Source organism: Brachyhypopomus gauderio, chromosome 1, assembly GCF_052324685.1.
Source record: "Brachyhypopomus gauderio isolate BG-103 chromosome 1, BGAUD_0.2, whole genome shotgun sequence".
Lineage (NCBI taxonomy): Eukaryota > Metazoa > Chordata > Actinopteri > Gymnotiformes > Hypopomidae > Brachyhypopomus > Brachyhypopomus gauderio.
In genome coordinates, this window is record NC_135211.1 from 47,936,502 (window position 1) to 47,950,280 (window position 13,779).

At 48.3% G+C, this 13,779-nt stretch overlaps 1 protein-coding gene across 1 annotated transcript in view; it reads right to left on the minus strand.

Annotated features, from left to right (window-relative positions):
- Window positions 1–217: 217 nt before the first annotated feature.
- Window positions 218–13,779, minus strand: part of klhl5 (kelch-like family member 5) — a 27,038-nt gene continuing 13,476 nt past the window's right edge. Inside the window, 6 exon segments of the mRNA XM_077017138.1 lie at window positions 218–3,934; window positions 6,818–6,989; window positions 9,880–10,092; window positions 10,457–10,619; window positions 11,316–11,540; window positions 12,615–12,801. Of these exon segments, the coding sequence (XP_076873253.1) occupies window positions 3,878–3,934; window positions 6,818–6,989; window positions 9,880–10,092; window positions 10,457–10,619; window positions 11,316–11,540; window positions 12,615–12,801 (1,017 nt within the window). The 3' untranslated portion in view covers window positions 218–3,877.

Sequence of the window (13,779 nt, forward strand, 5' to 3'; positions counted from 1 at the left end):
GCACAAATACTGTACAGTCTATAATGTAAAGAGAAATATATATTTATGATTATATTTTAATTGGTTAAGTCAGTTTTTTATTTATCCACTGAAATGGTCACCTTGGATGTCATCACAACAATTGCCCCCCCTGAGATATTTGTCAGGGGCTGCCACTGGTAGTGAGAAAATGCGAATTGTATAAGTCTGAAGCGGGTTCGGGAACCGAGGCAGAAAGTGCTTAATCCAGAAATCCCGAGGAGGGAAACTTTATTTTCCATGCAACTCAAACAACAGCACTGTTTTCTCCCCCTCCCCTGGCGTGCGCAGGCGCCGCTCCCCCAGTGTCACTTAAAGGGCCAAAACTCCCTGAGTGGCCAAGTGCCTGTCTGTTAGGGAATTCACTGCGAGGAGTTTGTGCGGTTTCAATTAGCAAAGCCCCATTTTGAATGGAGGGGTTGAGGGTGTAAACCGCTACGGGGGTGTAGTTCCAGCTTGTACATATAGTTCCATGTACACACTTCAAATTAAGATCTTCAAAAATGAAAATGTATTAGCATAACGTGATTGCTAATATGCATATTAAACCGTTATGACATTTGACGTCTGTTAATAAAGACAAAACAAATCAGAACATAGTTTATTGCATGCACTCACACTGGCAGAATAATTACTTGTTAATACAAATCTGTATTTACAAACTTAGCTGTACAAGAACTCACGGACCTACGGAATGTAAAGAAAGAAGAGTTTCAAGGGGACAGCAACAAAACAAAAGACAATTACAACCTCCCTAAAACACCACAAAATGGCATGTGCTTTGAATCCACATAAATGGAAGTCACACAATGGCAGCTAATTAGATGTGGGATTAAAAATAGAAGCGTAACCCCATAACCCCAATAATAGGGCTAACAAATCCGAACTGTGATTGATCCAACAGTTCTGTACAGAAAATGAAAACATATCCCAGTGGTGAGGAACTTAAGCATTTTGCAATATGCAACAGCAAAATCAATACTCTCATCATCCAGCAGGGGGCAGTATGTGCCCAGCGAAACGTTCCCAGCCCTGTTCTTGTAGCACGGAGAAGCTGCTATTCAAGGTGACACTCAAAATCTTATTGGAATAGACTAGGTGATTAAGCACAGGATGTGAACAGCTCAGAGCATCAAAAAATATCATGAACTTGTAGCTTGACCTGGAAAAATGACACTTTCTTTACATCTTGTACTGTATCTCCTTACAGTTCATCCTCATATAAAACCACAATATTAAACCACAGAGTAACGAGTCCTGCAATAGCAGCAAAAATGTATTATACAATGTCTGCATGATTTATTGCAAGACTGTACAACTATAGACACACATCAGTTCCTGGTGCAGCATACGCAGTTGGCGTGAAAGCACACGTGATATATGACGTGTGCTCCTCGATCTCATCTTGTAGTGCAGAGCAGCCATGATGGCGGTGTGTGCAGTGCATTCTGGGGACTTGAGTTTGCAAAGTTTCTCTTGGCACAGGATTGACCTCTGACCCTTACTGAAGAGTCAACGCTCCATCAGATCTTGGTCTGTCCTTGCCAAACATCCCCACCATCTTACAAACCAATGTGAAACTTTCATTCCCCCACCATTCCTGTTCCCGCTTCTTCAAAGCTGTTCTGATTTTTCTTTTTTGCGTGTTTCTCCGCCCTCATCTCTACTCTGCCTTTCAGCTGAAAAATTAAACAGCATCTTGGGACATGAATCTGCCAATCAAGCCCATGAAAATCTGGCTCCTGTCATTCTCAAAGCAGTACTTGTAACTCAGCAAGGGGTATAAAAGCAGGCCATTCTTTCTCTCTTACCACACGCACACACACACACACACATACACACACATACACACACTCACTCTTTGCAGAAATGTACTTGCATGTGCACAGACAGCCTGAAGGTTTACATTTTGGAGAGGTAGCTACAAACATGTAAACCTGAAGAACAGATTAAAAAGTAAACAGGATAAAGTAAGATTTTAGGACGGTGTAGGCCCGTACCAATCCAGCATAACCCGTTTGGGAGTCAAGTCTACAATTTTCAAACTACAGCATCTCAGTCCAGAAAAAACACAGCACCTTAATTTTGTTAAGTTTGTGCTGTGGTTGTTTTAAATGTGCATTTACTGGGGAACTTTCAGCTTCAAAATATGGAAAAAAGCTCCACTCTTCAAATTAACACCGAATTTGTCAAAATGAATGTCCCCATCCACCATTCCCCATTGATCATCATCAGCAGCTCAGAATGGTTTGGAGCTCTATATGAGCTCTATATAAGTGAACATTTTGACATTATGGCTGGTTAATTCCAAGAGGATGAAGGAAGTGGGAAGTGCAGAGCTGTTCAGTGTGTGGCTACATGAACAGCAAGTCTGTGTTTAGTATTCCCACTCTGGGATTAGTAATCCCTCCTCTGTGACTGGTAATCCCACCTCTGTGACTGGTATTCCTACCTCTGTGAGTGGTATTCCCTCCTCTGTGACTGGTATCCCCTCCTCTGTGACTGGTATCCCCTCCTCTGTGACTGGTATCCCCTCCTCTGTGACTGGTATCCCCTCCTCTGTGACTGGTATTCCCTCCTCTGTGACTAGTATTCCCTCCTCTGTGACTGGTATCCCCTCCTCTGTGGCTGGTATTCCCTCCTCTGTGACTGGTATTCCCTCCTCTGTGACTGGTATCCCCTCCTCTGTGACTGGTATTCCCTCCTCTGTGACTGGTATTCCCTCCTCTGTGACTGGTATTCCCTCCTCTGTGACTAGTATTCCCTCCTCTGTGACTGGTATCCCCTCCTCTGTGACTGGTATTCCCTCCTCTGTGACTGGTATCCCCTCCTCTGTGACTGGTATCCCCTCCTCTGTGACTGGTATCCCCTCCTCTGTGACTAGTATTCCCTCCTCTGTGACTGGTATCCCCTCCTCTGTGACTGGTATTCCCTCCTCTGTGACTAGTATTCCCTCCTCTGTGACTGGTATCCCCTCCTCTGTGGCTGGTATTCCCTCCTCTGTGACTGGTATTCCCACCTCTGTGACTGGTATTCCCTCCTCTGTGACTGGTATTCCCACCTCTGTGACTGGTATCCCCTCCTCTGTGACTGGTATTCCCTCCTCTGTGACTGGAATTTGCTGGTTTTACGGGCTGTAAGTGCACACGGCAGCCACGCCCCTGACATGACCTTGCTGCTCACTGGGGGACGTCCTATCTTTTGAGTGACAGCTGGACTAAGACAGGCTATATATCTATATATAGCCTGCTGAGATTTAACAATGATAAAAAAAGAACAGTGCATCTTTTTGCATTTGTATCAGAAGCGCGCGCACGCACACACACACATACACATACACACACACACACACAGACACACACACACACACACACACTCATTTTCAGTACATGTTTACTGGATGGGCCTTTTTCATTCGCTTGGATCTTTTTGTCTGATTTTCTCTGCATTGCAGAAACACACCACACACTTCACTGAACACCAACATGTCTTCATGGGTCTAAACCCCTCAATATGGGGGACGCATCACGGAGGAAAAAGATCAGGGGCAGAGGAGAGAGAGAACAACAAAGAGAGAGAGGGAGGAGAAGAGAGAAAGCGAGAGCAGAGGCACAGAGGAAAGGAAACATGAAATCAAGCAGACGTTGAAAGCCATGGCAACAAGAACGGGCCGTGACGGGCTGGACGGACGAGAGACCAACGGACCTGCTACACCATCTCAACGCCATGGTTACCGTCCGCACGTGTGAGTGTGTGTGTGTGTCATGGTCATGCTGTCCCATATTCTCATCTCTGCGGTGAGCACAAGAGGATAATGTGTAAGATCGCCGTGGAGACTGTTGGTAGGGGCAGAGGACCTTCACAGCTTCACGGCGACCACACAGGCTCCAGCTCTGCCCAGACACAGTGGCGCCACCTATAGCACAAACATGGAACAGCACCAGTTACAACAAACAAATACTTATATATATTATATATACATTATTATTATACCTATAAATTAGATAGTAAATATATAATAACTATAAATGATTAATGGTCACGATCATCTTTCAATAGAGTATACATTAATATATTACATCATCAGCATTACAGATCAGCACTGTACAGTGACGAGGAGTCAGACAGCACAGTGTAGAGTGAAGTGGAGACAGACAGCACAGTGTAGAGTGAAGTGTGAGACAGACAGCGCAGTGTAGAGTGAAGTGTAAGACAGACAGCACAGTGTAGAGTGAAGTGGAGACAGACAGCACAGTGTAGAGTGAAGTGTAAGACAGACAGCACAGTGTAGAGTGAAGTGTGAGACAGACAGCACAGTGTAGAGTGAGGTGGAGACAGACAACACAGTGTAGAGTGAAGTGGAGACAGACAGCACAGTGTAGAGTGAAGTGTGAGACAGACAGCGCAGTGTAGAGTGAAGTGTGAGACAGACAGCACAGTGTAGAGTGTAGAGTGAAGTGGAGACAGACAGCACAGTGTAGAGTGAAGTGTGAGACAGACAGCACAGTGTAGAGTGAAGTGTGAGACAGACAGCACAGTGTAGAGTGAAGTGTGAGACAGACAGCACAGTGTAGAGTGAAGTGGAGACAGACAACACAATGTAGAGTGAAGTGGAGACAGACAGCACAGTGTAGAGTGAAGTGGAGACAGACAGCACAGTGTAGAGTGAAGTGGAGACAGACAGCACAGTGTAGAGTGAAGCGGAGACAGACAGCACAGTGTAGAGTGAAGCGGAGACAGACAGCACAGTGTAGAGTGAAGTGGAGACAGACAGCACAGTGTAGAGTGAAGTGGAGACAGACAGCACAGTGTAGAGTGTAGAGTGAAGTGGAGACAGACAACACAGTGTAGAGTGAAGCGGAGACAGACAGCACAGTGTAGAGTTAAGTGGAGACAGACAGCACAGTGTAGAGTGAAGCGGAGACAGACAGCACAGTGTAGAGTGAAGCGGAGACAGACAGCACAGTGTAGAGTGAAGTGGAGACAGACAGCACAGTGTAGAGTGAAGTGGAGACAGACAGCACAGTGTAGAGTGTAGAGTGAAGTGGAGACAGACAACACAGTGTAGAGTGAAGCGGAGACAGACAGCACAGTGTAGAGTGAAGTGGAGACAGACAGCACAGTGTAGAGTGAAGCGGAGACAGACAGCACAGTGTAGAGTGAAGCGGAGACAGACAGCACAGTGTAGAGTGAAGTGGAGACAGACAGCACAGTGTAGAGTGAAGTGGAGACAGACAGCACAGTGTAGAGTGTAGAGTGAAGTGGAGACAGACAACACAGTGTAGAGTGAAGCGGAGACAGACAGCACAGTGTAGAGTTAAGTGGAGACAGACAGCACAGTGTAGAGTGAAGCGGAGACAGACAGCACAGTGTAGAGTGAAGTGTGAGACAGACAGCACAGTGTAGAGTGAAGTGTGAGACAGACAGCACAATGTAGAGTGAAGTGGAGACAGACAACACAGTGTAGAGTGAAGTGTGAGACAGACAGCACAGTGTAGAGTGAAGTGGAGACAGACAGCACAGTGTAAAGTGAAGTGGAGACAGACAGCACAGTGTAGAGTGAAGTGTGAGACAGACAGCACAATGTAGAGTGAAGTGGAGACAGACAGCACAGTGTAGAGTGAAGCGGAGACAGACAGCACAGTGTAAAGTGAAGTGGAGACAGACAGCACAGTGTAGAGTGAAGTGTGAGACAGACAGCACAGTGTAGAGTGAAGTGGAGACAGACAGCACAGTGTAGAGTGAAGTGTGAGACAGACAGCACAGTGTAGAGTGAAGTGTGAGACAGACAGCACAGTGTAGAGTGAGGTGGAGACAGACAACACAGTGTAGAGTGAAGTGGAGACAGACAGCACAGTGTAGAGTGAAGTGTGAGACAGACAGCACAGTGTAGAGTGAAGTGGAGACAGACAGCACAGTGTAGAGTGAGGTGGAGACAGACAACACAGTGTAGAGTGAAGTGGAGACAGACAGCACAGTGTAGAGTGAAGTGTGAGACAGACAGCACAGTGTAGAGTGAAGTGGAGACAGACAGCACAGTGTAGAGTGAAGTGTGAGACAGACAGCACAGTGTAGAGTGAAGTGGAGACAGACAACACAATGTAGAGTGAAGTGGAGACAGACAGCACAGTGTAGAGTGAAGTGGAGACAGACAGCACAGTGTAGAGTGAAGTGTGAGACAGACAGCACAGTGTAGAGTGAAGTGTGAGACAGACAGCACAATGTAGAGTGAAGTGGAGACAGACAGCAGTGTAGAGTGAAGTGTGAGACAGACAGCACAGTGTAGAGTGAAGTGTGAGACAGACAGCAGTGTAGAGTGAAGTGTGAGACAGACAGCACAGTGTAGAGTGAAGTGGAGACAGACAACACAGTCCATCCATCACATCACACATTTCCATCACAGTTTGCATTTGCCCTCTGCAGTTGGCAGTGAACCAGTTCTTCACATCATGCATGCGCGCACGTGCGCGCGCACACACACACACACACACACACACACACACACACACACACACACACACACAGACCCAAGAACTGTAAGGTGGCACAGGAAAGAGATGTCACACACACACACACACACACACACACACACACACACACACACAGCAGAATCTAAACAACATCCGAGAGCAAGTGGAAAGAGAGCAAGAAACAGGACCTGACCACTTCTAGAACCTACAGACAGACAGACACAGTAAAAAGGCATGCAAAGAGAGAGAGAGAGAGAGAGACAGGTGGATGAACAGATGGATGTATTTCCTAGAACAGCAGACAGTCAGATAGGCTCAGACAGACCCACCTGAGTCCACTCGTTGGTCTGTGGGTCATAGGCCTCCACGGTGTTCAGATACACTTGTCCATCGTACCCGCCAACCGCATAGAGGCGGTCCCCCAGGAGACACACGCCCACCGCATCCCTGCTGACACTCATGGGTGCCACCGCCGTCCACGTGTCCGTCTTCGGGTCGTACCTGGAGAAACAGAGCCCAAGACTGGTCAGGGTCAGAAGCTTTGATGTGTTGGGGCAGAGGGTCCGAAGGCGAACTGCGGCCAGTACCGCCGTAGAGAGCTTCTGTAACACCGAGTCGACCAACTGGGAGCCACTGGAAGGAGACAGTACAGACCTCACCGTAGCTCCGCAGTGGGCAAGAGTTCCAAAAGGAAGAACCACAAAACCATCTAAGAAGCTTTGCTGAGAACCTACCTGGGTGGCATTACTGCCCTAATTAAAGTGTCTAACCTGGTACAGTGGGGCAACCACGCAAGAGATCTTTAACCGATTAAAGGAGTCTAGAAACTGGCACGACCCTGTTTGCCACAAAGCATCATTTGAGTCCCAGCAGGACAGAGGCCGTGACCCGGGACACGTCAAGACGCCAAGGAGTGGCGCGACATTCCGCTTCTGTCGCTTGCAGATTAAGGAATCTCGTATGGACTCGTCTGGGTCCGGCCCTCCGCACTGCAAAGATGCGACATCTGTCTCGATGTGGGCTGGAGGCACGAGGCTAAACACTCGGGATACTAATCGCGACATAATTTGGCGCAAGCTGCCGGCATCCTCTGGAAAAGACAGATCCAGCTGCTTTATGGTACCCTGGAGAACACTCGCACTGACTTTATTACCATCACTTATTCTTTACTTATACTGCCGAGCTTCCCGGTAGACGTTTGGAGATGCTGCATGGAACATTTCAGCACAGTAAGAGTTGACGAATCTCAGCCTGTCAGAGGTGACCGAACAGGAAGTTTTGTGTACTGGCCAACACCAAATTCTTAAGTACGCTGAACATTGCATGGATGTAACTGCATGTGGACTGGTGCACAGAGCTGACGTTCACATTCGCCCCCACAGAGTCGAGGACCCAAGTGCTGGTGACCATAAATGCCACGCCCAACGACGAGGAGGACAACCACCTCCAGCGCACCATGGCCGTGAAAAGAGGAACGTTTCCACCCGTGATCCCACCCATGCCATGATGGTAGCGCTAATGACAGGTGCTGATTTGCTTCCGTTTTGCTTCGTCATACTATATTTTTGCTTTCGCCCTTTTGGCGAGTGAAAAGTGTCCAATATCAAAGTCCAATATCAAAGCTTCTGTGAATTCAACGTTCATTCTACACCAGTGCTGTATCGCTTCACCACCATTTAACTACACCTCCCTCCTCCACGACCTCAGCAAAACAAAAACGATATATCGCCTTCGTTTTATCCACTTGTCTTTTTCCGTTGCAGTTTTTTACAGGAAAACCGAAGTGTTCCCAAACGGGAGATTTTAACGTAAGGGGAGGATTTTCTAGCTCTGGTGGGTCGGTAGCAGCAGCCATAATGTCCAAATTAAACTACTAAACTATACTAGTCTACACCTTACTCTGATACAACAGAAGCGTGTACCTCGCAAAAGTGTTTAGATTTTTGAAGCGTGATTAGGAAAGGCTCGACTGATTGGTTTGTCGTGCGAGGTCACCCCCACATGGTCACAAGAGCACGAATCACGATAATAGTTTATTTATAAAGAGCCTCCCCTTTACTACTCCAATCACGTATGGCAGGTTCATACGCAGGGTAGAACAGGCGCTGCGAGTCTACTGTTCTAGGTCTGTGATGGCTGCATATAAACATATATACTGACTGTATTTGTTCGGTACAGCACTGTACTGTACCGAAGGGCTGTTCGGTACGGTTCGGTACGAATACATTATACCGTTACAGGCCTACTGTTTAACTACACCGCTCTCCACCACTACAGGAGCAGTCATCACTGTTTAAATACACCTCCCTCCACCACTACAGGAACAGTCATCACTGTTTAACTACACCTCCCTCCACCACTACAGGAGCAGTCATCACTGTTTAACTACACCTCCTCCACTACAGGAACAGTCATCACTGTTTAACTACACCTCCCTCCTCCACTACATGAGCAGTCATCACTGTTTACCTACACCTCCTCCACTACAGGAGCAGTCATCACTGTTTAACTACACCTCCTCCACTACAGGAACAGTCATCACTGTTTAACTACACCTTCCTCCTCCACTAAAGGAACAGTCATCACTGTTTAACTACACCTCCCTCCACTACAGGAACAGTCATCACTGTTTAACTACACCTCCCTCCTCCACTACATGAGCAGTCATCACTGTTTACCTACACCTCCTCCACTACAGGAGCAGTCATCACTGTTTAACTACACCTCCCTCCACTACAGGAACAATCATCACTGTTTAACTACACCTCCCTCCACTACAGGAACAGTCATCACTGTTTAACTACACCTCCCTCCACTACAGGAACAATCATCACTGTTTAACTACACCTCCTCCACTACAGGAGCAGTCATCACTGTTTAACTACACCTCCCTCCACTACAGGAACAGTCATCACTGTTTAACTACACCTCCCTCCACTACAGGAACAGTCATCACTGTTTAACTACACCTCCCTCCACCACTACAGGAACAGTCATCACTGTTTAACTACACCTCCCTCCACTACAGGAACAGTCATCATTTCTTCAGCCGAGGTCATTAACACTGCTCTTGATGTCGTTACCATGGAGATGGGCCAGTGCCTTTTCCCATCCTCCACCATTATGCAAATTATGCAAAAACCAGAAATCCAGAAAAACATGAATATTGCAACAAAATCTATATTTTTCTAGTAAATAAAGAAAATAATGCCTAAACACACAAAGCAACAAACACATGTGAGATTTTACCCCCCAATCATGTCATAGTTAACTGGATGAAAACATGACTTCATATAATACACCTTTGCTGACTTTTTCACAAACGCACGATTGTGAAACGCTTTCGACAGAAACCCAGGAAGCGACCACTCTTTGACCTTCGACCCCTCACCTCTCCACGCAGTCAGAGAGCCGGGATGCCAGGCTGGATGCGGGGGCGTCGTGGCCGCCGATGGCGTACAGGAAGCCGTTCCAGGTCGCCACGCCGACGCCGCCCCTGCGCTTGGACATGGGGGAGCAGGTGCTCCACTTGTTGGTGTGGGGGTCAAAACACTCGACCGACTTCAGACAGGAGCTGCCGTCTCTCCCGCCCACCGCGTACAGCCTGCCGAGAGAGGAGGAGGAACGGAGACGCCAGAGAGAGAGAGAGAGAGAGACAGAGGGAGATAAAAGGGAGATATATAGCAGGAGAGGGGGAGAGAGTGAGAGTGAGAGAGTCAGTCCAGTGTAAATGCTGCAACTTTCCCACCCATATGTTTACAGATAGCTAAACGCTGCTAATTTGCGTCTAATTAACCGGAGAACTGCAGGAGATAATTAAACAACGCTGATGTCACAATGCTGCTGTCGGCTTGGCAACGCTCAACAGTCTTCTTCAAATATTAACCATTACCACAGGGAACGGCACATCTGGGCTATCCTATAACTCCTACACGCTCCCGCAACGGACCCGCGGCATGGGCTCTCACTTGTTGTTCAGAACCGCAACTCCCACAGTGCTTCGGGGCGTTGCCATAGAAGCAACAAAACTCCACTGCCTGGCCTGAGGGTCCCAGCGTTCCACCGTGCTGAGGTAGCTCCACCCGTCATGACCTCCAACGGCGTACATGGGGCCCTCCAACACTGCTACACCTGAACACACACACACCACATGCAAGCAAAGGTAGAGCACATTTAATACAGGGCACCTGCACTCACACACACACACACACACACACACGCATACACGCATACACGCATACACACTCTCACACACATACACACACGCATACACGCATACACACTCTCACACACACACACACATACACACACACACACGCATACACGCATACACACTCTCACACACACACACACACACATACACACACGCACGCACACACACACACGCACACACACACACATGCATACACACACACACACATGCATACACACACACAAGCATACACACACACGCACACGCATACACATGCATACACTCTCTCTCTCACACACACACACACACACACACACACACACACCTTCTCTGGTAACTCTTCTAATAATGTTATTTCAGTAAAGTACTTTAAATGATGGTTCGTTTAATCTTCCATGACTGAAAGTGCTACATAAATAACATTTACCATTATAAGTTCAATCAGAGGCCTAATTTTATAACGCTATTAGAAAGGCCTTGTGAAGTACTTTTCAAACGGATAGCTTGCTCGTTACCATAGTAACTCTGCCCTTTCTGACCACACCACACACACCACACACCATCATGTTGGCTGTAAGTTTCAAACTCCGCCCCCAGCCCCTCCCCCAGCCCCGGGTCAGAGGGGGCGGGCTCACCCAGGCCGTGGCGGTGCGTGGCCATGGGTGGCATCACACTCCAGCTCTTGCTGCGGGGGTTGTAGCACTCCACCGTGTTGAGGGTCTTCAGGCCGTCGCGGCCGCCCACCACGTGCAGCCGCTCCTCGATGACGGCCACGCCGAACTGTAGCCGACGCCCACTCATCACCGCCACCTGCCTCCACGCGTCCTTACGCAGGCAGTACTGCTCGATGCTGGTGGCACCTGGGGGGGGGGTAGTGTCAGCACGTTCTCACACACACTACCTCTCTACCCTCTCACTTCTCTCTCTCTCTGTCCTCACCTTTCTGTCTCTATCCTCTCACATCTCTCTCTCTCTCTATCCTCTCACTTCTCTCTCTCTCTCTCTATCCTCTCACTTCTCTCTCTCTCTCTCTCTCTCTCTCTCTCTCTCTCTCTCTCTCTCCCTCACTTCTCTCTCTCTCTCTGTCCTCACCTCTCTCTCTCTCTCTCCCTCTCCCCATCTCTCTCTCTCTCCCTCTCTCCCCTCATCTCTAGAATAAGGGGTGTATGGGGGTCATGGGTAATTAAGGTGCACCTGTAACCTGCGCACCCGTGCGTGACTCAGCCGATACAGGACAACAGAAACGATGATGTAATTCTGCACATGCTCAGTGCACCCACGTGAGCCCCTCTTGACTCTGGACTCCGTCTCCTAGGACGCAGCCTCGGCACCGTGGAGGTGAAGCTTCACACTCAACAGCCACGTCACTGTTCTACATCCTGGCACCGATCACTACTAATGTATGCATGGGCGTGGTGTGAACAGGCCACACCCCCACGCTGCAGGAGCAGGTCACCATATGCATGTGCGTGGTGTGAACAGCAGTGTTGCCAGCTTAGCAACTTTGTCGCTATATTTAGCGACTTTTCAGACCCTCTAGAGACTTTTTTTTAAAGCGACAAATCTAGCGACTTTTTGTGGTGTTATTGGAGACGTTTGGAGACTAAGATGAACCCACACCAACTGAACGTCCCCACTGCAAATGAACCGCACATGCCCAACGCCACCACAGACTGACCCCGCCCGGTATTTACAGAGCAGGAATATGTTCTAACATATTTAGGGTGTTTTTTACTCACTTTGTTCTCTACTACAACATTATTCCTTTACAGCTTCAAAGATTATGCAAATTAGGCGATTACATCATTCTAGAGACTTTTATGACAGCCAATAGCTACTTTCTTCACTGAGGAGTTGACAACACTGGTGAACAGGCCACGCCCCCCACCCTGCAGGAGCAGGTCACCATATGCATATGCGTGGTGTGAACTTGCCTTTCGTGGCGTCCATGCCCCCCACTGCAAACAGCGCCCCCACCGTGGCCTTGCGGGGGCGTGTCCTAGGGCTCTGCAGGAGGGGTCGTCGCTCCGGCAACAGGTGGTATTTCATGGCCTCCATCACCAACCGCTGACACTCCACGCTGTCCCTCAGGAGCAAGTTGGCTTCCATGTCTGCTAAAAACTACAGGCAGAAAAACAACATTACCCATAAACCCTCCCTCCAAACCATCCCTCAGGAGCAGGACGCCAGCACACACACACACACACACACACACACACACACACACTCACACACACACTCCACGCTCCCCAAACTAAAACGCTTTCCTGTACGAAGAGCAGATCCAGCTCCTTGTCAGCAAACGACAAAAAACAAAAAGACACCTTTACCCATAAACCCTTGTTCCACACAGGGTAATTCTCCAATGAACAGTCACGCACAGCCACTCCCGAGACTCTTCCTCTCCTCCCTGTGTGTTTCTAATCCGCTCTCGCTGCCGTGCCAACACACTCATCCCCTCCATCCGTGCTTTTCTCTCACTCTTCATCTCCTCCCTCGCTCACAGCCGACACTGGACGGAGGTCCTTTAATTAGACGCAAATCTGCCCGCTCGGTTGTCTAATCCCACAGTAATGAAGTAACGCGCAGTCCACAGAGACGTTTAACACACAAACCCAGTGTTTGCATGTTAAAGATGGCTCCCTCAAATTCACACATAAAAACAGACACACATACTGTACACTAGCACACACACCTAGTATTCCATTACCATAACCACAGGCCTACAAATCAAATCAAGCTCAGTGCTCCTCATACTCAAGACTCATTTTCCTGAGGGGAGAAAACACTTTTCAAAGATAATCTAAACTATAAAAAATAACCTAAAACCGTTAACCTTACGTTAACTTTACGTTAACTTTACATATATTCAAAGTTCTTTCCTCCTCTCCCCCGGAGACTCCAGCTTTCATAGCTCGTGCTACACTTTCATTACACCGCTCCGCCCACCCACACCATCCCTCCATCCATCTTCCCCTTCATCTCCCCCGCCTTGCTCATCCATCAACACCCGCCCGCTCCGCCTCTCCTCCGCCTTCCGCCACCCTCTCCTCCGTCCTTTCTGCTGGGAGTCACACCAACGCAAGCATGTTTTTATAA